General features: G+C 53.1%; 1 protein-coding gene across 1 annotated transcript; it reads left to right on the top strand.

The window, feature by feature from the left end:
- The first annotated feature begins 451 nt into the window (after positions 1 to 451).
- adprh (ADP-ribosylarginine hydrolase) lies at positions 452 to 25,448 on the top strand. The gene is made up of 8 exons (XM_063063032.1): positions 452 to 605; positions 1,089 to 1,309; positions 12,976 to 13,074; positions 15,717 to 15,822; positions 16,184 to 16,263; positions 18,153 to 18,336; positions 24,554 to 24,768; positions 25,229 to 25,448. The coding sequence occupies exons 1-8, from the start codon at positions 589 to 591 to the stop codon at positions 25,390 to 25,392; spliced, it is 1,086 nt and encodes a 361-aa protein (XP_062919102.1). The 5' UTR covers positions 452 to 588; the 3' UTR covers positions 25,393 to 25,448.
- Positions 25,449 to 26,293: the final 845 nt, after the last annotated feature.

The raw sequence follows: 26,293 nt of genomic DNA, 5'->3' as shown, positions 1-26,293 counted from the left end.
CCCCCTCTCCCTGGTCTGTGTGACTCTCCCCTCCCCTCCCCACCCCACCCCTCCTCTCCTCTCTCCCGGGTCTGTGTGACTCCCCCACCCCCCGGTCTGTGTGATCCCCCCTCCCCTCCCCACCCCACCCCTCCTCTCTCCTCTCCCCTGGGTCTGTGTGACTCCCCCTCCCCACCCCCCGGTCTGTAACCCCCCCCTCCCCACCCCTCCTCTCCTCTCTCCCGGGTCTGTGTGACTCCCCCACCCCCCGGTCTGTGTGATCCCCCCTCCCCTCCCCACCCCACCCCTCCTCTCTCCTCTCCCCTGGGTCTGTGTGACTCCCCCTCCCCACCCCCCCGTCTGTTACCCCCCCCTCCCCACCCCTCCTCTCCTCTCTCCTGGGTCTGTGTGACTCCCCCCCTCCCCTCCCTTCCCCTCCCGTCCCCAACCCGCCCGCGGATCAGGTTCCAGGGTCAGCTGGCTGTCGCGGTGTAAAGGTCGGCGGCGAGAGGAGGGGGAGGCGGGCGGCTGACGGACCGTCACACTCGGACGGACAGACAGACAGACACAGCCGGCCGCAGCTCCGGGGATCCGCCGAGACGTCCCGATATGTCGGCCGAGACTCCGTGAGTTTGCTGGGGGGGGGGGGTGACATAACTCAGCCCTCTCACGTTCCCTGCTCTCTCTACACCACAACCCTCCAACTCCGTCCCATTTCTCCCCTCCCTCTCCCTCCCCTCCCCGCTCTCTTCCCCTCCCCCTCCCTCCCCTCCCCGCTCTCTTCCCCTCCCCTCCCCGCTCTTCCCCCTTGCTCTCTTCCTCTTCCCCCCACTCTTTCCCCTCCCCTCTCTGTCCCCTCCCCACTCTTCCCCCCAGCTCTCATTCCCCTCCCCACTTTCTTTCCCCTCCCCACTCTCTTTCCCCTCCCTTCTCCCCTCCACTCTTTCCCCCTCTCTCCCTTCCCCTCCCCTCCCCCCACTCTCTCCACCCCTCTATTCCTCCCCCCTTTCCCCACCTGTCTCCCACTCTCTCTGCACCTCACTCTCTACACCCCCCTCACTTTGGCTCTCTCTCCGTCTGCCCTCACTGACTCCCCCCCCCCCATCCAGGGCCTCCGTGGAACGCTACCGAGCCTCCATGTTGCTCAGTGCGGCAGGCGATTCGCTTGGATACCGGAACCAACGATGGGAATACTGTGAGAGTGGTCCCCAGATTCACCAGGAGCTTGTCGAGCTGGGGGGTGTCTCTGCCATTGAAGTCCGTCTCCCCGACTGGAGGGTTAGTGATGACACTGTGTTACATCTTGCCACAGCAGAGGCTCTGAACTCAGGTCAGTGACTGTGGGAGGGAGATTCACTCTGTGTCTGACCCCGGGAGTGTGTGATGGGACGGTGTGGAGGGAGTTTCACTCTGTGTCTGACCCCGGGAGTGTGTGATGGGACAGTGTGGAGGTAGATTCACTCTGTGTCTGACCCCGGGAGTGTGTGATGGGACGGTGTGGAGGGAGTTTCACTCTGTGTCTGACCCCGGGAGTGTGTGATGGGACGGTGTGGAGGGAGCTTCACTCTGTGTCTGACCCCGGGAGTGTGTGATGGGACGGTGTGGAGGGAGATTCACTCTGTGTCTGACCCCGGGAGTGTGTGATGGACGGTGTGGAGGGAGATTCACTCTGTGTCTGACCCCGGGAGTGTGTGATGGGACGGTGTGGAGGGAGATTCACTCTGTGTCTGACCCCGGGAGTGTGTGATGGGTCGGTGTGGAGTGAGATTCACTCTGTGTCTGACCCCGGGAGTGTGTGATGGGACAGTGTGGAGGGAGTTTCACTCTGTGTCTGACCCCGGGAGTGTGTGATGGGACGGTGTGGAGGGAGTTTCACTCTGTGCCTGACCCCAGGAGTGTGTGATGGGACGGTGTGGAGGGAGATTCACTCTGTGTCTGACCCCGGGAGTGTGTGATGGGACGGTGTGGAGGGAGATTCACTCTGTGTCTGACCCCGGGAGTGTGTGATGGGACGGTGTGGAGGGAGATTCACTCTGTGTCTGACTCCGGGAGTGTGTGAAGGGACGGTGTGGAGGGAGATTCACTCTGTATCTGACCCCGGGAGTGTGTGATGGACGGTGTGGAGGGAGTTTCACTCTGTGCCTGACCCCAGGAGTGTGTGATGGGACGGTGTGGAGGGAGTTTCACTCTGTGCCTGACCCCAGGAGTGTGTGATGGGACAGTGTGGAGGGAGATTCACTCTGTGTCTGACCCCGGGAGTGTGTGATGGGACGGTGCGGAGGGAGATTCACTGTGTCTGGCCCCGGGAGTGTGTGATGGGATGGTGTGGAGGGAGATTCACTCTGTCTGACCCCGGGAGTGTGTGATGTGTTGTATGTTGCTGTTTTTTGTGATGAAGATGTTCAGAATCGGGAATGAGGCATAAACCTGTTGTGTACAATTGTTTTGCTGAAACGAAGGAATGAGGAAACAATCAGAGAATAAAGAGATAGTTGTCGTCTCGCAGAAACCAGGTCCGAGTGTAAAATGACAATATTGCAGTGACCATAATTAACCTCTGAAATTGGCAGGTACAGGTGATGTGGCACCTATTGCAGGAGAACTTCGAAGCAGTTATACCATAATGGCTGGAATTTCCCTGAACAATTAAACACGCCTAGATGATTGATTCTGTCAGAAACCTCAAAGCAGGTGGTCATGATAGAACTGACATTTTGTTGGGAAGACCGGATTGAGGAGATGTTTAAATGTAAGAAAGCCAAATACCAGGAGCTGGTAGAGCAGTACCAGGGTCAGGTGGAGAGAATGATGTGAGCCTATAGAGGTCGGGGGTGGATATTTTGCTGGCTGCTCATGTGTAGAACCTACTCTGTCCTAAGCATTACAGGGGATGCAAAGAAGAGTCATCAGGACCGTCACCAAGGCTACTGAGTGAGCCTTCAGATGGTTATGTATCAAGAGATGCAGCCCATGGACCAATGCTACTGGGACTCAAGCCAGGGCCTGATCAACCCTGGCTGGGTCACCTGGGTGAGAGTGTTTAATGTTGAACGACCATAAACACATGATGACCCCGGGTTACATCACTGATGATATGTCCCAGTGCATCCTCGGATGTATCTCAGCATGATTATATAAGACAGAAGTGATTACAGGAATGTTAAATTACAAGAAAATAACAAGTCAACTCTCCGTTGCAACATTCCCTCCTTTGATTCTAAATAACACATTTCGAATCATTATATCAAAAATTTTCAGAGGCAGAAAAACTTGTGTTGCCCACATCAAGTATAAACCTTAATCAAAAATTCACCCTGACTGATCAAAAGGTGTTTATAGAATTATGTCAGTCAGGTTCATTGGTATTTATGAGTTGGTATACCTTGAGTAACACACACAAAGTGCTGGAGGATCTCAGGCTGTCTATGGAAATGAGTAAAGAATTGGACGTGAAAGATAAAGTGCCTGAGAGGAAGGAGTCTGATACGAGAGGAGAGTAGATCATAGGGGAAGGGGAAGGAGGAGGAGCATCAGGGAGAAGTGAGATGAGGGAAGTGGCCAGAGGGGGGAATACAAGAAGAGGGAGGGGAGAAGGGAAATATTTTTTACCGGAAGGGGAAATCAATGTCGTGCCATCAGGTTGGAGGCTCCTGCACCCTGAGAGTGGCCCCATCGTAGCAGAGGAAGAGGTCATAGACAGTCATATCCGAATGAGAATAGGAATTAAATGGTTGGCCACTGGGAAGTAGTATTTTTGTGCATTCACTCAGGTTAGTTTGCAGAGTTCTGTTAACGATGGTATTTGTACAAGTCATGAAGGGAGCTGTGATAAGATGCTCCATTGTGAATATTATGACTTGTAATATCAAGCAACCCCAGTTTCCCGGATTTAATTGAATCCTGTCAAACAAATTCCCTCCATCTGCTTGATGGATCTTAGCTGCTTCTTTATGAACATCATCAGTTAAATTAGTTATGTCTTCGAAGTTGTCGGGTATGTAGGTAGGCATTCCTTTCACCCCCCCCCCCACTGCTAAGAGATCAAATGCTGTACGATTTTGCAGAACCATCCTGTGCGTGGAGGCCTCTTCTGCTGTGGCTTTCTGTAAGGCACTGGCTGTGTCATCACTGCAACAACATTGTCAATCAGACAAATCGGGTGGGAATACAGAAACATCAGATTAAACGTGGTGTGCAGTAGTTAATGATTCTGTGCGACATCGTCTGGCTGGTTAGTAATTTTCTCACTGTAGCCCAGCAGTGTAGGGCTGGGGCAGAACTCACAGACGGACTGAGCACAGAGCCTGTTGTACTCGTCAGACACAACTTTAGCTCGCTTGCAGTGGCTGGCGTGCGTTCGCACATTTATCTCTGCTTTCACCGCCCAGCTGCTAATTAACAGCACTTGATACCGACCTTCCCACCCAGTACTCAGTGGTTCCTTCTGTGTTTTTTATCAGGGCCCGCTCACCCGGGATGAAGGCATGTCTGTGTTTGGTTTGACCTCACCAAGCGGCAGACTGGGCAGTTTGGGAGAGTTTCACACAATAGTTAACGTAACTTCCGCCATCTCCAACGGGATCCCACCACTAAGCACATCTTTCCCTCCCCCCCTCTGCTTTCCGCAGGGATCGCTCCCTACGCGACTCCCTTGTCCATCCCTCCCCCTCCTGTCTTCTCCTATCATTTCGGATCTCCTCCTCCCCCTCCCACTTTCAAATCTCTTACTAACTCTTCCTTCAGTTAGTCCTGACGAAGGGTCTCGGCCTGAAACGTCGACTGTACCTCTTCCTAGAGATGCTGCCTGGCCTGCTGCGTTCACCAGCAACTTTGATGTGTGTTGCATGAGTTAACTAAACTCTCTGCCATTACATGTATATTGACCTCTCTGAGATCAGGAGGTCCTGTTACTACCTCTTACGTCTTAACATAAGAGCAGAATTAGGCCATTCAGTCACAGTTTAAGGATAAAGGGGAAGCCTTTTAGGACCAAGATGAGGAAAAACTTCTTCACACAGAGAGTGGTGAATCTGTGGAATTCTCTGCCACAGGAAACAGTTGAGGCCAGTTCATTGGCTATATTTAAGAGGGAGTTAGATATGGCCCTTGTGGCTAAAGGGATCAGGGGTTATGGAGGGAAGGCAGGTACAGGGTTCTGAGTTGGATGATCAGCTATGATCGTACTGAATGGCAGTGCAGGCTCGAAGGGCCGAATGGCCTACTCCTGCACCTATTTTCTATGTTTCTATTAAGTCTGCCTTGCCAGTCCATCATGGCTGATTTATTCTCCCTCTCAACCCCAGTCTCCTGCCTTCTCCCCATAACCTTTGATGCCCTGACTAATCAAGAACCAATCAAACTCAGCTTTAACTATTCCCAGTGACTTGGCCTCACAGCCATCTGGGGCAATTACCTCTGGCTATATAAATTCCTCCTCATCTCCATTGTAAAGGGACATCCCTCTATTCTGAGGCTGTGCCCTCTGGTCCCAGACTCCCCCATTGTAGGAAACATCCTGTCCATGTCCACACTATCTAGACCTTTCAGCGTTTGGTAGGTTTCACTGAGATCCCCCCTCATTCTTCTAAATTCCAGGGAGTACAATGGCAGTGAGGGTGGAGGAAGGTAGCAGCAATGAAGTGTCCCCAGTTACCTTGCATTCCATGCCACTGGAATGGTCAGGGTCAGATAGAACACGTCCACCCGGGTCAGGGTCAGATAGAACACGTCCACCCGGGTCAAGGTCAGATAGAACACGTCCACCCGGGTCAGGGTCAGATAGAACACGTCCACCCGGGTCAGGGTCAGATAGAACGCGTCCACCCGGGTCAAGGTCAGATAGAACGCGTCCACCCGGGTCAGGGTCAGATAGAACGCGTCCACCCGGGTCAGGGTCAGATGGAACGCGTCCACCCGGGTCAGGGTCAGATGGAACGCGTCCACCCGGGTCAGGGTCAGATAGAACGCGTCCACCCGGGTCAGGGTCAGATAGAACACGTCCACCCGGGTCAGGGTCAGATACCACACGTCCACCCGGGTCAGGGTCAGATAGAACGCGTCCACCCGGGTCAGGGTCAGATAGAACGCGTCCACCCGGGTCAGGGTCAGATAGAACGCGTCCACCCGGGTCAGGGTCAGATAGAACGCGTCCACCCGGGTCAAGGTCAGATAGAACGCGTCCACCCGGGTCAGGGTCAGATAGAACGCGTCCACCCGGGTCAGGGTCAGATAGAACGCGTCCACCCGGGTCAGGGTCAGATAGCACGCGTCCACCCGGGTCAGGGTCAGATAGCACGCGTCCACCCGGGTCAGGGTCAGATAGAACGCGTCCACCCGGGTCAGGGTCAGATACAACACGTCCATCGGGGTCAGGGTCAGATACCACACGTCCATCGGGGTCAGGGTCAGATAGCACACGTCCACCCGGGTCAGGGTCAGATAGAACACGTCCACCCGGGTCAGGGTCAGATAGAACACGTCCATCGGGGTCAGGGTCAGATACCACACGTCCATCGGGGTCAGGGTCAGATAGAACGCGTCCACCCGGGTCAGGGTCAGATAGAACGCGTCCACCCGGGTCAGGGTCAGATAGAACACATCCACCCGGGTCAGGGTCAGATAGAACACATCCACCCGGGTCAGGGTCAGATAGAACGCGTCCATCGGGGTCAGGGTCAGATAGAACACGTCCACCCGGGTCAGGGTCAGATAGAACGCGTCCACCCGGGTCAGGGTCAGATAGAACGCGTCCACCCGGGTCAGGGTCAGATAGAACGCGTCCACCCGGGTCAGGGTCAGATAGAACGCGTCCACCCGGGTCAGGGTCAGATAGAACGCGTCCACCCGGGTCAGGGTCAGATAGAACGCGTCCACCCGGGTCAGGGTCAGATAGAACGCGTCCACCCGGGTCAGGGTCAGATAGAACGCGTCCACCCGGGTCAGGGTCAGATAGCACGCGTCCATCGGGGTCAGGGTCAGATAGAACACGTCCACCCGGGTCAGGGTCAGATAGAACACGTCCACCCGGGTCAGGGTCAGATACCACACGTCCATCGGGGTCAGGGTCAGATAGAACACATCCACCCGGGTCAGGGTCAGATAGAACACATCCACCCGGGTCAGGGTCAGATAGCACACGTCCATCGGGGTCAGGGTCAGATACCACACGTCCATCGGGGTCAGGGTCAGATAGAACACGTCCACCCGGGTCAGGGTCAGATAGCACACATCCACCCGGGTCAGGGTCAGATAGAACACGTCCACCCGGGTCAGGGTCAGATAGAACACATCCACCCGGGTCAGGGTCAGATAGAACACGTCCATCGGGGTCAGGGTCAGATAGAACACGTCCACCCGGGTCAGGGTCAGATAGCACACATCCACCCGGGTCAGGGTCAGATAGAACACGTCCACCCGGGTCAGGGTCAGATACCACACGTCCATCGGGGTCAGGGTCAGATAGAACACGTCCACCCGGGTCAGGGTCAGATAGCACACATCCACCCGGGTCAGGGTCAGATAGAACACGTCCACCCGGGTCAGGGTCAGATACCACACATCCACCCGGGTCAGGGTCAGATAGAACACGTCCACCCGGGTCAGGGTCAGATAGAACACGTCCACCCGGGTCAGGGTCAGATAGAACACGTCCAGCGGGGTCAGGGTCAGATACCACACGTCCACCCGGGTCAGGGTCAGATAGCACACATCCACCCGGGTCAGGGTCAGATAGAACACGTCCACCCGGGTCAGGGTCAGATACCACACATCCACCCGGGTCAGGGTCAGATAGAACACGTCCACCCGGGTCAGGGTCAGATACCACACGTCCACCCGGGTCAGGGTCAGATAGAACACGTCCACCCGGGTCAGGGTCAGATACCACACGTCCACCCGGGTCAGGGTCAGATAGAACACGTCCACCCGGGTCAGGGTCAGATAGAACGCGTCCATCGGGGTCAGGGTCAGATAGAACGCGTCCACCCGGGTCAGGGTCAGATAGAACGCGTCCACCCGGGTCAGGGTCAGATAGAACGCGTCCACCCGGGTCAGGGTCAGATAGCACGCGTCCACCCGGGTCAGGGTCAGATAGCACGCGTCCACCCGGGTCAGGGTCAGATAGAACGCGTCCACCCGGGTCAGGGTCAGATAGAACGCGTCCACCCGGGTCAGGGTCAGATAGCACACGTCCACCCGGGTCAGGGTCAGATAGAACGCGTCCATCGGGGTCAGGGTCAGATAGAACGCGTCCACCCGGGTCAGGGTCAGATAGAACGCGTCCACCCGGGTCAGGGTCAGATAGAACGCGTCCACCCGGGTCAGGGTCAGATAGAACGCGTCCACCCGGGTCAGGGTCAGATAGAACGCGTCCACCCGGGTCAGGGTCAGATAGAACACGTCCACCCGGGTCAGGGTCAGATAGAACACGTCCATCGGGGTCAGGGTCAGATACCACACGTCCACCCGGGTCAGGGTCAGATAGAACGCGTCCACCCGGGTCAGGGTCAGATAGAACACGTCCACCCGGGTCAGGGTCAGATACCACACATCCACCCGGGTCAGGGTCAGATACCACACGTCCACCCGGGGTCAGGGTCAGATACCACACGTCCATCGGGTTCAGGGTCAGATAGAACACGTCCACCCGGGTCAGGGTCAGATAGCACACATCCACCCGGGTCAGGGTCAGATAGAACACGTCCACCCGGGTCAGGGTCAGATAGAACACATCCACCCGGGTCAGGGTCAGATAGAACACGTCCATCGGGGTCAGGGTCAGATAGAACACGTCCACCCGGGTCAGGGTCAGATAGCACACATCCACCCGGGTCAGGGTCAGATAGAACACGTCCACCCGGGTCAGGGTCAGATACCACACGTCCATCGGGGTCAGGGTCAGATAGAACACGTCCACCCGGGTCAGGGTCAGATAGCACACATCCACCCGGGTCAGGGTCAGATAGAACACGTCCACCCGGGTCAGGGTCAGATAGAACACGTCCATCGGGGTCAGGGTCAGATACCACACGTCCACCCAGGTCAGGGTCAGATAGAACGCGTCCACCCGGGTCAGGGTCAGATAGAACACGTCCACCCGGGTCAGGGTCAGATAGCACATGTTTGTCCAGGCAAGATAGCACCAACGGAGGGGAATAAACAGTTGATGTTTCTGGCTGAGACTCTTCCTCAGAAGGGTCTTGTCCTGAAACCTGGGCTGTTTATTTATCCAGAGATGCTGAGTTACTTCAGTATTTTAGACCATAGACCATAAGACATAGGAGCAGAATTTGGCCATTTGTGTCTGCTCTGCCATTCAATCATGGCTGATCCTTTCTTCCCCTCCTCAGCCCCACTCCCTGGCCTTCTCCCTATAATGCCATGTCCAATCAAGAACCTATCAAGCTCTGCTTAAATACACCCCATGACCTGGCCTTCACAGTTGCCTGTGGTAAGAAATTCCACACATTCACCACCCTCTGGCTAAAGAAATTTCTCTGTTTTAAATGGATGCTCCTCTATCCGGAGGCTGTGTCCTCTTATCCTAGATCCCCCCACCATGGGAAGTATCCTTTCCACATCTACTCTGTCTGGGCCTTTCAACATTCAAAAGGTCTCAATTAGATCCCCCCTCATCCTTCTAAATTCTAGTGAGTACAGACCCAGAGCCATCAAACGTTCCTTGTATGATAACCCTTTCATTCCTGGAATCATCCTTGTGAACCTCCTCAGGACCCTCTCCAATACCAGCACATCTCTTCTAAGATGAGGAGCCCAAAACTGTACACAATACTCAGGGTGAGGTCTCGTCAGTGCCTTATAAAGTCTCAGCATCAAATTCCTGCTCTTGTATTCTCGACCTCTTGAAATGAATGCAGAAGTTACATTTGCCGTCCTCACCACTGACTCAGCCTGCAAGTTAACTTTCAGGGTGTTCTGCACAAGGACTCCCAAGTCCCTCTGCATCTGAGATGTTTGGATTTTCTCCTCATTTAGAAAATAGTCTGCACATTTATTTCTATTACAAAATGCATAACCACGCATTTTCCAACATTGTATTTCATTTGACAGTCTCTTGCCCACAACCCTAACCCCTCCCCCCACCCACCAACCCGACGTTGGCGTGTAACATCATTTACACTGTTAGGCACAGGAGTACATTCAGCCAGAGACTCATTCCACCGAGATGCAGCACTGAGCGTCATGGGAAGTCATTCCTGCCTGTGGCCATCAAACTTTACAACTCTTCCCTTGGAGGGTCAGACACCCTGAGCCGATGGGCTGGTCCTGGACTTATTTCCGTCTGGCATGGTTTGCATATTATTGTTCGATTGTTTGTGGTTTTGTATTGCTATGTTTGTACTCTGCTCTTGATTGGTGCAGCTGTAATGAAACCTAATTTCCCTCGGGATCAATAAAGGATGTCTATCTAAGTTCTTCTGCACCCTGCCTGGTTCCTCAGCACCACCTGTCCTTCCACCAATCTTCATATCATCTGCACTCTTGGCAACAAAGCCATCTATTCCATCATCTAAATCATTGATATACAGCTTAGAATGAGGTGGTCCCAACACCGACCCCTGCAGAACACCACCATTTTGCGTGTGTTGCTCTGGATTTCCAGCATCTGCAGAATCCCTTGTGTTTATAACACTCACCAGTAGCTGAGTGGCCTCAGCACCACAGCAGGGACCCAGTCTCTTCTGTTACTCCAGAAGAAGTCTACCAACCATTTCTGGGTCTTGACAAAAGCAATGGGTGGGAACAGAGTGACCAGCAGTGCTTGGACATTGAAGCTACCAGCTGATTTATGACCATCGGCCTTCCCCGGCATGAAATCGTACAAAGGAGGTCTGACCAGCATCTCAGCCAGGCAGAGACGTTCATCTCTAAGTCCCACCAGTTCACCAGACAGGCCCCATCAGTGGAGCCCAGATAGAGGGGATGCGTGGTGTTACATACAAACGGTTTTAACCCCTCTGGCAGGGAGACCTCCCACTGCCAACCCACCAAAAGAGCAGAGCACTTTCCCCAGTTGGCTCTTGCAGAGGGCGCGGCCGAGCGTCCTCTGCAAGTCAACAGTGTCTGTGAGGAGGATGTCATTGATAGATAGATACTTTGATCCCAACGGAAACTACAGTGTCACAGTAGCATTACAGGTGCACAGATATACAAATATTAGAAGAGAGGTAGAAAGCATGAAAAATAAGTTACCTCAAACAGTCTAACAGGAGGGAGCCATCATTTTCCTGGCTTTAGGTTGACTCACTATAGAGCCTAATGGCCGAGGGTAGGAATGACCTCATTATGGCACTCTGTGGAGCAGTACAGTTGTCTTAGTCTATTATTAAAAGTGCTCCAAGGTGTCGTGCAGAGGGTGAGAAATGTTGTCCGGAATTGACAGGATTTTCCATAGGGTCTTTTGTTCTACCACAGCCAATTTGACTCCTATAACAGAGCCAAAGTTTCTAATCAGATTATTGAGCCTGTTGGCATCACCCATGTCGATGCCCTTGCCCCAGCACACCTCTGCATAGGAGATTGTACTGGCGACAACAGACTGGTAGAACATGTGAAGGAGAGGCCTGCATTCTCCAAAGGACCCCAGTCTCCTCAGGAAGTAGAGGCGACTCTGGCCCTTCTTGTACACAGCCTCTGCATTGGTGCTCCACTCAAATCTGTCTTCCAGGTGCACCCCCAGGTGTACTTGTAGGTCCCTCACCACATCCACGTCCTCGCCATCAATAGTAACGGAGCTGAGCAGGCTTAGTTTTCCTAAACTCCATCACCATCTCCTCTGTCTGACTGATGCTGAGCTGCAGATGATTCAGCTTGCACTGTTTGACAAAGTTCTCCACCAGGGCCCTGTAATCACCCTCCCGTCCTCCCTTTATATACCCAACTACTGCTGAGTCATCACAGAATTTCTGCGGATGACATGACTCAGTGTTTTATCAGGGTAAACAGGAAGGGAGCCAATACAATCCGCTGTGGGGCCCCGGTGCTGCTTATGGTCACGTCTGACACAGCTCTGAAGCTGCAAAGGACGACCTGCATGTCTGGTCTTCGTAGAAACAAACCCGTCAGCCTCTTACGGAGAAGCCACAGGAGTGGCTCCACGCAAACAGAGTACAACTGCTCCGACATGGGGATTCCTGACGCAGTCCCGATGTACCCTCATTCCAAAATGAGGAGGGAGTTTCACTCTGTGTCTGACCCCGGGAGTGTGTGATGGGACGGTGTGGAGGGAGATTCACTCTGTGTCTGACCCCGGGAGGGTGTGATGGGACGGTGTGGAGGGAGATTCACTCTGTGTCTGACCCCGGGAGTGTGTGATGGGACGGTGTGGAGGGAGATTCACTCTGTGTCTGACCCCGGGAGGGTGTGATGGGACGGTGTGGAGGGAGATTCACTCTGTGTCTGACCCCGGGAGTGTGTGATGGGACGGTCTGGAGGGAGATTCACCCTGTGTCTGACCCCGGGAGTGTGTGATGGGACGGTGTGGAGAGAGTTTCACTCTGTGTCTGACCCCGGGAGTGTGTGATGGGACGGTGTGGAGGGAGATTCACTCTGTGTCTGACTCAGGGGGTGTGTGATGTGACGGAGTTGAGGAAGCTTCACTCTGTGTCTGACCCCGGGGGTGTGTGATGGGACGGTGTGGAGGGAGATTCACTCTGTGTCTGACCCCGGGAGTGTGTGATGGGACGGTGTGGAGGGAGATTCACTCTGTGTCTGACCCCGGGAGTGTGTGATGGGACAGTGTGGAGGGAGCTTCACTCTGTGTCTGACCCCGGGAGTGTGTGATGGGACGGTGTGGTGGGAGATTCACTCTGTGTCTGACCCCGGGAGTGTGTGATGGGACGGTGTGGAGGGAGATTCACTCTGTGCCTGACCCCGGGAGTGTGTGATGGGATGGTGTGGAGGGAGCTTTTGTCTGTGTCCGACCCCGGGGGTGTGTGATGGGACGGAGTTGAGGAAGCTTCGTTCTGTGTCCCACAGGGAAGGAGGGCGATGATCTCATGCAGGAATTGGCGTTGCGATATGTGGAAGCGATGAAGGACATGGAGGGCAGGAAGCCGGGACCCACCAGCATCCTTGGTGAGATCCTTTCATATGCTATTCCCCCTCCCCACTCTCTCTCCCCCCACCCCCGAAATCAAGTACAACGAGATCTAGGTGTTCTTGTACATCAGTCACTGAAAGCAAGCATGCAGGTACAGCAGGCAGTGAAGAAAGCTAATGACATGCTGGCCTTCATAACAAGGGGAATTGAATACAAGAGCAAAGAGGTCCTTCTGCAGCTGTACAGGGCCCTGTTGAGACCATACCTGGAGTACTGTGTGCAGTTTTGGTCTCCAAATTTGAGGAAGGACACTCTTGCTATTGAGGGAGTGCAGTGCAGGTTCACAAGGTTAATTCCCGGGATGGCGGGACTGTCATATGTTGAAAGATTGGAGCGACTGGGCTTGTATACTCTGGAATTTAGAAGGATGAGAGGGGATCTTATTGAAACATATAAGATTATTAAGGGATTGGACACGCTGGAGGCAGGAAGCATGGGGGAGATCTTAAATAGGTTTTTTGCATCTGTATTTACTAAGGAAGCTGGCATGAAATCTATGGAATTGAGGGAATCAAGTAGTGAGACCATGGAAACTGTACAGATTAAAAAGGAGGAGGTGCTTGCTGTCTTGAGGAAAATTAAAGTGGATAAATCCCTGGGATCTGACAGAGTGTTCCCTCGGACCTTGCAGGAGACTAGTGTTGAAATTGCAGGGGCCCTGGCAGAAATATTTAAAATGTCGGTGTCTACGGGTGAAGTGCCGGAGGATTGGAGAGTGGCTCATGTTGTTCCGTTGTTTAAAAAAGGATCGAAAAGTAATCCGGGAAATTATAGGCCGGTGAGTTTAACGTCAGTAGTAGGTAAGTTATTGGAGGGAGTACTAAGACACAGAATCTACAAGCATTTGGATAGACAGGGGCTTATTAGGGAGAGTCAACATGGCTTTGTGCGTGGTAGGTCATGTTTGACCAATCTATTGGAGTTTTTCGAGGAGGTTACCAGGAAAGTGGATGAAGGGAAGGCAGTGGATATTGTCTACATGGACTTCAGTAAGGCCTTTGACAAGGTCCCGCATGGGAGGTTAGTTAGGAAAATTCAGTCGCTAGGTATACATGGAGAGGTGGTAAATTGGATTGGACATTGGCTCGATGGAAGAAGCCAGAGAGTGGTGGTAGAGAATTGCTTCTCTGAGTGGAGGCCTGTGACTAGTGGTGTGCCATAGGGATCAGTGCTGGGTCCAATGTTATTTGTCATCTATATCAATGATCTGGATAATAATGTGGTAAATTGGATCAGCAAGTTTGCTGATGATACAAAGATTGGAGGTGTGGTAGACAGTGAGGAAGGTTTTCAGAGCCTGCAGAGGGACTTGGACCAGCTGGGAAAATGGGCTGAAAAATGGCAGATGGAGTTTACTACAGACAAGTGTGAGGTATTGCACGTTGGAAGGACAAACCAAGGTAGAACATACAGGGTTAATGGTAAGGCACTGAGGAGTGCAGTGGAACAGAGGGATCTGGGAATACAGATACAAAATTCCCTAAAAGTGTCGTCACAGGTAGATAGGGTCATAAAGAGAGCTTTTGGTACATTGGCCTTTATTAATCGAAGTATTGAGTATAAGAGCTGGAATGTTATGATGAGGCATTGGTGAGGCCGAATCTGGAGTATTGTGTTCAGTTTTGGTCACCAAATTACAGAAAGGATATAAATAAGGTTGAAAGAGTGCAGAGAAGGTTTACAAGGATGTTGTCGGGACTTGAGAAACCCAGTTACAGAGAAAGGTTGAATAGGTTAGGACTTTATTCCCTGGAGCATGGAAGAATGAGGGGAGATTTGATAGAGGTATATAAAATTATGATGGGTATAGATAGAGTGAATGCAAGCAGGCTTTTTCCACTGAGGCAAGGGGAGAAAAAAACCAGAGGACATGGGTTAAGGGTGAGGGGGGAAAAGTTTAAAGGGAACATTAGGGGGGGCTTCTTCACACAGAGAGTGGTGGGAGTATGGAATGAGCTGCCAGACGAGGTGGTAAATGCGGGTTCTTTTTTAACATTTAAGAATAAACTGGACAGATACATGGATGGGAGGTGTATGGAGGGATATGGTCCGTGTGCAGGTCAGTGGGACTAGGCAGAAAATGGTTCGGCACAGCCAAGAAGGGCCAAAAGGCCTGTTTCTGTGCTGTAGTTTCTATGGTTCTATGGTTCATGTTCCTGCTGATGGGTGAGTCCAGAACCAGAGGTCACAGTTTAAGAATAAGGGGTAGGCCATTTAGAATGGAGTTGAGGAAAAACTTTTTCACCCAGAGAGTGGTGGATATGTGGAATGCTCTGCCCCAGAAGGCTGTGGAGGCCAAGTCTCTGGATGCTTTCAAGAAAGAGATGGATAGAGCTCTTAAAGATAGCGGAATCAAAGGTTATGGGGATAAGGCAGGAACTGGATCCTGATTGTGGATGATCAGCGATGATCACAGTGAATGGCGGTGCTGGCTCGAAGGGCCGAATGGCCTACTCCTGCACCTATTGTCTATTGTCACTCTCTCTCTTTCCCCCTCCCCAAACAACTGTCCCAATCTCTTTACCCTTCAGACACTCAATGTGTCTTCACCCCTGTCTCTCCCCGCTCCCATTTTAGACCTGACACCCCCTCAGTGTTGGTTCTCTTCCCTCCGCAGGGACATCACAGCTGCGTCCTGCAGAGGTCGGAGGTCACCATATCCCCTTTAACCCCCGGGCCCAGGGGTGTGGAGCAGCCATGAGGAGCATGTGTATCGGTCTCCGGTCAGCAGGACGGGGCCGGGGGTGGCGGGGGGACGGAGGGGGTTGGGAGAGGGTGAGGACGGATGGACAACAGGGGAGGGAGAGGATCATGTGAATCAGGCTCAGGTCGGGGGGGGAGACTGGGGGTGGAGTTAGAGATTGGAGGAGGGGAGGAAGGGTGGGTGTGGGGTGAGGGCCATGTGTATCCGACTGATGGGGGGGCAGGGCTGATGTCAGTGGGGGGGTGATGGCCGTGAGGAGTAGCAGTGACAAGCCCTGTGTGTCGGGCTGTCAGTGGGAGAGGGGTGGGGGGGGGAGAGAGCAGAGTTGGGGGTGAGGTATGGAGGGATCTGGGTCTTACTGTCTGTTCCCCATCCACCAGGTTCCCAAGGGCATCGCAGCTGCCGGACCTGATTCGTGTCAGTGTGGAGAGTGGGAGGATGACCCACCATCATCCGACCGGTCCGTTCTGGACTAAACCCTTCTCCCCCCTCCCCCTCCCCATCTCCCCCTCCCCATCTCCCCCTCCCCATCTCCCCCTCCCCATCCCCATCTCCCCCTCCCCATCCCCATCTCCCCATCCCCCTCCCCATCCCCCTCCCCCTCCCCATCCCCATCTCCCCATCCCCCTCCCCATCCCCCTCCCCATCCCCCTCCCCATCTCCCCCTCCCCATCCCCATCTCCCCATCCCCCTCCCCCTCCCCATCTCCCCCTCCCCATCTCCCCCTCCCCATCTCCCCCTCCCCATCCCCATCTTCATCTCCCCATCCCCATCCCCATCTCCCCATCCCCATCTCCCCATCCCCATCTCCCCATCCCCCTCCCCATCTCCCCCTCCCCATCCCCATCTCCCCATCCCCATCTCCCCATCCCCATCTCCCCATCCCCCTCCCCCTCCCCATCTCCCCCTCCCCATCTCCCCCTCCCCATCTCCCCCTCCCCATCTCCCCCTCCCCCTCCCCATCTCCCCAGCTTTCCACCTTCCTCACCTTCACCCTATGGGTCAGTGTGGGGATAAAATTCCTAGACTTCTCCCTCACCCCTCCTCCACTCCCCTCCCCCACTCCCCTCCCCCTCTCCCTTCCCACCTCCTCTCTCCTCCCCCTCTCCCTTCCCACCTCCCCCCTCTCTTCCCCCATCCTGCTTTTCCCCCTCCAACCTCCCTCCCTCCCCTAGCTCTCCACACTCCTCATTGGCCCCACTGGTCAGTTTTGGGATAAAACTCCCAGTCTCCTCCCTATTGTCTCTCCTCCCCTCCCCACCACCTTCCCCCGCTAATTCCCTCCCCTACCACCCTCCCCTCTCCCCTACCCCCTACCCCATCCTCTCCACATCCCCCGCCCTTCCCACTCCTCTCGCTACCCCCTCCCCAGCCCCCTCACCCTCCACAACCCCCCTCCCCTTCACAACCCCCCTCCCCATCCACATCCTGTTCCCCTCCACATCACCCTCTCCCACTCCCCTGCCCTCTGCCTCCCCATCACCTCACTTCTGCCTCCTCTCTCCCTCTCTTTCATAAGACCAGAAGATACAGGAGCAGAATTGGGCCATTCGGCCCATCGAGTCTGTTCCACCATTTCCTCATGGCTGATCCATTTTCCTCTCAGCCCCAATCTGCTGCCTTCTCCCTGTGTCCCCTCGTGCCCTGACCAGTCAAGAATCTATCAATCTCTGCCTTAAATGTACAGGAAGAGCATCTGCACAGCTGCCTGTGGCAAAACATTCCACAGATTCACCACTCTCTGGGGAATGAAATTCCTCCTCACCTCCATTCTAAAAGGACACCCCTCTATTCTGAGTCTGTGTCCTCTGGTCTTAGACTCCCGTACTATAGGAGATATCCTCCTCACGTCAACTCTGTCAAGGCCTTTCACTACTGGGAAGGTTTCAATGAGGTCACCCCTCATTCTTCTAAATTCTAGTGAATACAGGCCCAGAGACACCAAGCTCTCTTCATATGACAAGACGTTCAACCCTGGAATCATTCTTGCGAACCTCCTTTCAATCCTCTCCAGTTTCAGCACACCCTTTCTAAGATAAGGGGCCCAAGATTGCTCACGATACTCCCTCGTGCTGACTGGTCACTCCTCAACTCAGAGAGATTGCTGCAAAACTCTGCCTTTAAACTCTCGTTTGCTGTCCTGATTAAAAAGTAGCTCTTTTCACTCAGCTCTGGGATGGATTGCCCAACTTGTTCATTCTCTAACCTGCCACTCTCCTTTTTCTCCATTCTCTCTCTCTTCCTCCCTCCCTAACATTCTCCCTCTCTCTCCCACTCTAATGTTCTCTGACCCTCTCTCTCTCACTCTAATGTTCTCTGATTTTCTCTCTCTCTCTTCCCCCTCTCCAGGGTACCTAGGTGCTCTCACCTCTGCGCTCTTCACCTCATTTGCAGTACAGGGCCGCCCACCGGAGGAGTGGGGTGCGGCCCTCCTCGAGACCCTGCCCCTTGCCCAGGAGTACGTCCGCTCAAGTGGGGTGGAAGTGCCGCAGAACCTCGACGCCTGGGACTTCTTCCCCGAGAAGTGGAGGTGGTGAGTGCATTCTCCACACAGAATGCCTGGCCCCTGCGACTGGAACGGGCTCTTCAACTCACAGTGACCACAACACAAAACTAAACATTCTTGTTAATTTTAATTGCTTTAATACTTTCAAGTGTAGCCCATGAGTAGCTCTTTTGCCAAAATGCCAGACGGCCTCTTGGCCATTTGAGCATGAGGGTAAGATCGTAAAAGGTCATTTAAAACGTCAGAGGCAGTGGGTAGCCTGCAGCTCCTTTGGTGAAGATTTTGTGCTAATTGACACCATGTTAAAAGCTGAGGGCCCAGGCTGAGGGGCATCTGAACATTTAAACTGTAAATATTAACCTCACAACTACATGCACTTGAAATCTCACCTGCTCATAAGTTCAGAGTTTAACTCAAGAAGTGACTCTATTCCTACAAGCTTTCCAGAACTTGCCGAATTAGGGCCCTCTTATTCAGATTAAAATATTCTCATAGTTCATCTTTACACATTAAATGGAGGTTGGAGTTCACCCTGAGGAACCAACTAGAGAGCAGGCTATTCTGGACTGGGTTTTGAGCAATGACGAAGGGTTAATTAGCAATCTTGTCGTGAGAGGCCCCTTGGGTAAGAGTGACCATAATATGGTGGAATTCTTCACTAAGATGGAGAGTGACATAGTTAATTCAGAAACAAAGGTTCTGAACTTAAAAAGGGGTAACTTTGAAGGTATGAGACGTGAATTAGCTAAGATAGACTGGCAAATGACACTTAAAGGATTGACGGTGGATATGCAATGGCAAGCACTTAAAGGTTGCATGGATGAACTACAACAATTGTTCATCCCAGTTTGGCAAAAGAATAAATCAAGGAAGGTAGTGCACCCGTGGCTGACAAGAGAAATTAGGGATAGTATCAATTCCAAAGAAGTAGCATACAAATTAGCCAGAAAAAGTGGCTCACCTGAGGACTGGGAGAAATTCAGAGTTCAGCAGAGGAGGACAAAGGGCTTAATTAGGAAGGGGAAAAAAGATTATGAGAGAAAACTGGCAGAGAACATAAAAACTGACTGTAAAAGCTTTTATAGATATGTAAAAAGGAAAAGACTGGTAAAGACAAATGTAGGTCCCCTACAGACAGAAACAGGTGAATTGATTATGGGGAGCAAGGACATGGCAGACCAATTGAATAATTACTTTGGTTCTGTCTTCACTAAGGAGGACATAAATAATCTTCCCGAAATAGTAGGGGACAGAGGGTCCAGTGAGATGGAGGAACTGAGCGAAATACATGTTAGTAGGGAAGTGCTGTTAGGTAAATTGAAGGGATTAAAGGCAGATAAATCCCCAGGGCCAGATGGTCTGCATCCCAGAGGGCTTAAGGAAGTAGCCCAAGAAATAGTGGATGCATTAGTGATAATTTTTCAAAACTCGTTAGATTCTGGACTAGTTCCTGAGGATTGGAGGGTGGCTAATGTAACCCCACTTTTTAAAAAAGGAGGGAGAGAGAAACCGGGGAATTATAGACCGGTTAGCCTAATGTCGGTGGTGGGGAAACTGCTGGAGTCAGTTATCAAAGATGTGATAACAGCACATTTGGAAAGCGGTGAAATCATCGGACAAAGTCAGCATGGATTTGTGAAAGGAAAATCATGTCTGACGAATCTCATAGAATTTTTTGAGGATGTAACTAGTAGAGTGGATAGGGGAGAACCAGTGGATGTGGTATATTTGGATTTTCAAAAGGCTTTTGACAAGGTCCCACACCAGGAGATTAGCGTGCAAATTTAAAGCACACGGTATTGGGGGTATGGTATTGATGTGGATAGAGAATTGGTTGGCAGACAGGAAGCAAAGAGTGGGAATAAACGGGACCTTTTCAGAATGGCAGGCGGTGACTAGTGGGGTACTGCAAGGCTCAGTGCTGGGACCCCAGTTGTTTACAATATATATTAATGACTTGGATGAGGGAATTAAATGCAGCATCTCCAAGTTTGCGGATGACACGAAGCTAGGTGGCAGTGTTAGCTGTGAGGAGGATGCTAAGAGGATGCAGGGTGACTTGGATAGGTTGGGTGAGTGGGCAAATTCATGGCAGATGCAATTTAATGTGGATAAATGTGAAGTTATCCACTTTGGTGGCAAAAATAGGAAAACAAATTATTATCTGAATGGTGGCCGATTAGGAAAAGGGGAGGTGCAACGAGAGCTGGGTGTCATTATACACCAGTCATTGAAAGTGGGCATGCAGGTACAGCAGGCGGTGAAAAAGGCGAACGGTATGCTGGCATTTATAGCGAGAGGATTCGAGTACAGGAGCAGGGAGGTACTACTGCAGTTGTACAAGGCCTTGGTGAGACCACACCTGGAGTATTGTGTGCAGTTTTGGTCCCCTAATCTGAAGAAAGACATCCTTGCCATAGAGGGAGTACAAAGAAGGTTCACCAGGTTGATTCCTGGGATGGCAGGACTTTCATATGAAGAAAGACTGGATGAATTGGGCTTGTACTCTTGGAATTTAGAAGATTGAGGGGGGATCTGATTGAAACGTATAAAATCCTAAAGGGATTGGACAGTCTAGATGCAGGAAGATTGTTCCCGATGTTGGGCAAGTCCAGAACGAGGGGTCACAGTGTGAGGATAAAGGGGAAGCCTTTTAGGACTGAGATTAGGAAAAACTTCTTCACACAGAGAGTGGTGAATCTGTGGAATTCTCTGCCACAGGAAACAGTTGAGGCCAGTTCATTGGCTATGTTTAAGAGGGAGTTAGATATGGCCCTTGTGGCTACAGGGGTCAGGGGGTATGGAGGGAAGGCTGGGGCGGGGTTCTGAGTTGGATGATCAGCCATGATCATAATAAATGGCGGTGCAGGCTCGAAGGGCCGAATGGCCTACTCCTGCACCTATTTTCTATGTTTCTATGTTTCTGAGCAACGTGAGAGGTGATTCGCTTTGGAAAGTGAATCCTGAAGTTACAGCGCAGGGTTAACGGCAGAGTGGAGGAACAGGGGGGTCTTGGGGTCCGTGGCCATAGACCCCTCAAAGTTGCAGTGCAGGTTGGCAGCGTGGTTGAGAAAGCCTGTGGTGTGTTTACCTTCATTACCGGGCGATTGAGTTGAAGAGCTGCAAAGTAGCGTCACAGCTCTATAAAACCCTGGTCAGACCACACACGGGTTATTGTGTTCAGATATGGTTGCCTCATTATTGGAAGGATGTGGAAACTTCAGAGAGGGTGCAGAGGAGATTTACCAGGGTGCTGCCTGGATTAGAAAGTGTGTCTTACAAGGATGGATTGAGTGAGCTGGTGCTTTTCTCTTTGGAGTGAAGGAGGGTGAGAGATGACTTGATAGAGGCGTACGAGATGATAAGAGGCATAGGTCAAGTGGACAGCCAGAGACTTTTTCCCAGGGTGGAAAGGGCTAATACAAGGGGGCATAATTTTAAGGTGACTGGACACATTCAGGTTATAGGGAGGATATCAAGTAGTTTTTTTTTACTTAGAGAGTGGTGGGTGTGTGGAACGCATTGCCAGGGTGGTGGGAGAGGCAGATACATTAGGGACATTAAAGAGGCTCTTGGGCACATGGATGATAGAAAAATGGAGGATTATGTGGAAGGGAAGGGTTAGATTGATTTTGGAGAAGGTTAAACTTTGTGGGTTGAAGGGCCTGTGCATTTTGTTCTATGTCACAACCGAAATGGGATGGGATGGACAGTGGGACGTTGTTGGCATCTCCATAAATACAAAGTTTTGCTGAGCATCTCAGTTCTTGGGATACATTCTTCATGTCGATTCTAATTTCACTCTGGTTTGATTTCCTGAAGTGCTAATTCACAGCTTACAGATGTTGAGCAGGTCTACAGCTGCAGTGTTGCTACCTTGGCGAGCTCCTCCCCTCCAATCACCCTCTTCCTGCTTTAGTTTGGCCCAGAAAGCAGCGTAGCAAGTCGCAGACTTACAAGAGATTCTGCAGATGCAGGAAATCCAGAGCAAAACCCACAGAAAATGCTGGAGGAACTCAGCAGGTCAGGCAGCATCTATGGAGGGGAATAAACAGTCAACGTTTCAGGCCAAGACCCTTCATCAGATCAGGGCTGGAAAGAAAGTTGGTCAAAGCCAGGATAAGAAGATGGGGGGGCAGGGGAAGGGGTCAAGCTGACAGGTGAAAGGTGAGATCAGGTGAAGGGGCAGGTGGGTGGGTAGGGAAGAGGGATGAAGTGAGAAATTGGGTGGTGGTTGGTGGAAAAGGCAAAGGTCTGAAGGAGCAGGGTTCTGATCGGAGAGGAGAGTAGACCATGGGAGAAAGGCAAGGGGGAGAGGCACCAGAGGGCGGTAATGGGGAGTTGGCTGAAGAGAAGGAGTGAGAAGGGAACCAGAATGAGGAATGGAAGAGAGAAGGGGGTCGGAGAAAGGGTTTTGTGAAAACATCAATTCTGCAGCCCTTGCTACTGGTCTCAGATCAAACCGCCCTCCCCCCCCCGATTCTCAGACTCCTCAGATAACCCCCCCCCCCCCAGGTCGCTGGTCATCTCTCCTAAACAAAAGCATGCAAAACTTTCCTGGTTTTTGATTGTTCAGCCTTCCATTTGGACCATAGGAACAGATTTGGCCATTCAGCCCATCGAGTGTGTTCTGTCATTCCATCATGGCTGATTTATCTTCCCTCTCAATCCCATTCTCCTGCCATCTGCCTGTAACTTTTGACACCCTGACTAATCAAGAACCTTTAAACCTCCACTTTAAGTATACCCAATGACTTGGCTTCCAGAGCCACCTACGGCAATGAATTCCACAAATTCACCAGCCTTTAGTCAAAGAAATTCTTCCTCATCTCTGATCTCGCCACTGTTCTGAACCAGTGCCCTCTGGTCCTAGACTGCCCCACTGTAGGAAACATCCTCTCCGCATACTTTATCTAGGCTTTTCAATATTCAATGAGATCCCCCATCATTCTTCTAAATGCCACGAGTCCAGAGTCTGTACGTTCACGTGTCTCAGTCAGACAGCACTCGCCAGGCACACCTCCATCGAAATTACCCCCTTACCTTGAATACAGGCCCTCTAGTACTGCACATTCCACCCTGGGAATGTACTCTCTCTGTGTCTCTCATAATCTTGTAAACCTTGATCAGATCTCCCCTCAGCCTCTGTCCAGTTTGTCCCACCTCCCCGTCCAGCTCTGGCCCTCAAACCCAGGCAGCGTTCTGGTGAGCCTCTTCTGCACCCTCTCCAAAGCCCCCACACCCTCTCCAAAGCCCCCACACCCTCGGCAAAGACCCCACACCCTCTCCTAATCGCCCACACCCTCTCCTAATCGCCCACACCCTCTTCAAATCGCCCACACCCTCTCCAAAGCCCCCACACCCTCTCCAAAGCCCCCACACCCTCTCCAAAGCGCTCACAACCTCTCCAAAGCCCCCACACCCTCTCCAAAGCCCCCACACCCTCTCTAAAGCCCCCTACCCTCTCCAAAGCCCCCACACCCTCTCTAAAGCCCCCTACCCTCTCCAAAGACCCCACACTCTCTCCAAAGCCCCCACACCCTTCCTGTCGTGGGGCACCCAGAACTAAATGTAATACCCAGATGCAGCCGGTCCAGAGGTTTATGAAGCTGCAACATAACGTCCTGACTCTTGAACTCAGTGCCCCGTCTGATAAAGCCAAACACGCCGTTCGCCTCCCTTACCACCCTGTCAGCCTGTGTCGTCACCTTCAGGGAGCTGTGCACAGGGTCCCCAGGATCCCTCAGTAGGTCAACACTGTTAAAGGTCCTGCCGATAACTCTGCCCTGTCCCTTTACCTTTGACTCCCTCCCTCCATCCGCTTAAGGGGGGAGGAAGCAGACATGGAGGGGGAAAGGTGGGTGGGGGAGGGAGGAGGGAGGAAGTGGAAGGGGGGTTTGGGGAGGAGGAAAGGAAAGAAGGGAGAGTGAAGATGGAAAGAAGGTGGGAGGGGAGAGGAAGGGAAAAGGAGGGTGGGGGAGTGAGGGGAGGGAGATGGAGGGAAGAGGAGGATAAAGGGGCAGTGCGGTATCTGATCTCAACACCTCAACCCTAAGGTAACTGAGGTTATGGTGAAGGGGATCTGATATTCCCCCAGCTCCCTCTGCAGACAGGCCTGTGGGAGGGGAGGGGCATCTGATCTCCCCCCTCCCTCAACAGCAGAAGGGAGTGGAGGCAGGTCTGTGAGAGGGAGGGAGAGATAAGGAGGAAGTGAGATGTCTGATCTCCACACCTCCACCTGCAGGTACCTGAAGCAGAGGGGACTGGAGACAGGCCGTGGGCCGCCCCGGTTCCCGGATCCGTACGGTGTGCAGGAGAGGGACCAGGAATACCGGAGATTCAGCCTGGAGAACTGGGCCGGCCGCAGTGGACACGATGCCCCGATGATTGCCTACGAGGCCCTGTTGGGGGCAGCAAGCTCCTGGGAGCAACTCTGTGGATGGGGCATGTTCCATGGAGGTAGGGAGGGGCGAGTAAGGGGGCAGAGGGACAGGGAGGGGCGAGTAAGGGGGCAGAGGGACAGGGAGGGAGAGGGGGAGTAAATAGGTGATGAACTAAGAGGGGAGAGGGCACCTGCTGGGAGGAGGTGGCTGGGGCATGCAGTGTGGGATCTTGCTGTGCCTACATGAACCATAATTTTTTAACTGATGGTATCACTCACCCCACCCTATCACCCTCCACCCCATCTCCCAAGATCCCCACCTCCTCTTTCCCATGATCCCCACCTCTTCTTTCCCACAACCCCACCCCCCTCTCCCAACACCCCCATCCCCTTTCTCACCAACCACACCCCCTCTCTCCAACCCCCACACCCTCTGTCTAAATAATTTACCCCTTTCTCTAAACCCCTCATACCCCTCTCTCTAAACCCTCCCACGCTGTCTCTCTCTAACTCCCTGCTCTCTCTCTCTCCCCGCAGGTGACAGTGACTCGACGGGGGTGATTGCGGGCTGCTGGTGGGGGCTACTCCACGGGCTGTCCGGGGTTCCTGCCGGCAATTACCAGTTCCTCGAGTACAGGCAGCGTCTGCTGACTGCGGCTGATCAGCTGCACCGAGCGGCCTGGGGCAGGGACACCGAGTGACGGGTGGGGGGTGGTGGTGGTGCAAGGATGAAAGGATTATCAGGGACGAGATGGGGAGGGGAGAAGAGTTGGGAGGGGGAGTGGTAAGGGGAAGGGAGGAAGAGGGAGAAGCGGGAGGAGGAAGGGTGTGAAGTGTAAGAGCGGCAGAGAAAGGGGCTGCGGGAGGAGGGCGGAAAACCTCAGTCCGGAAATTCACTGGAATCACAATCCTGATCAATAAAGCAGTTGAGGAGAACTGGTCTGAGTGTCAGATGGGTTAGGAGGGGGCAAAGGGGCTGAGCGGCGCAACAGAGGGAAATTCCGGGTTTCCACCCCATTTCCCTTTCCCGTCACCGTTCCATCCGCATCACCCCCTCCCCTTCTCTCGGAGCCAATAACCACAATAGAATCATAAAGTCTACTCCCTCCTCGTCACCGGGACAGCCTCTCTCCCCGACCCCCCCCTTCCCTCACTACACCAGACCCCCTCTGTTACCTCCTCCCCCCTCATCTCCGGGATACCCCCGACCCCCCGCTTCCCTCACTACACCAGACCCCCTCTGTTACCTCCTCCCCCCTCATCTCCGGGATACCCTCTCTCCCCGACCCCCCGCTTCCCTCACTACACCAGACCCCCTCTGTTACCTCCTCCCCCCTCATCTCCGGGATACCCTCTCTCCCCAACCCCCCGCTTCCCTCACTACACCAGACCCCCTCTGTTACCTCCTCCCCCCTCATCTCCGGGATACCCTCTCTCCCCGACCCCCCCCCCGCTTCCCTCACTACACCAGACCCCCTCTGTTACCTCCTCCCCCCTCATCTCCCCGACCCCCCGCTTCCCTCACTACACCAGACCCCCTCTGTTACCTCCTCCCCCCTCATCTCCGGGATACCCCTCCCCCTTCCTCTGAGGGGACGTGCC

Source organism: Mobula hypostoma, chromosome 11, assembly GCF_963921235.1.
Source record: "Mobula hypostoma chromosome 11, sMobHyp1.1, whole genome shotgun sequence".
Lineage (NCBI taxonomy): Eukaryota > Metazoa > Chordata > Chondrichthyes > Myliobatiformes > Myliobatidae > Mobula > Mobula hypostoma.
This window is presented reverse-complemented; position numbering and strand designations above follow the sequence as displayed.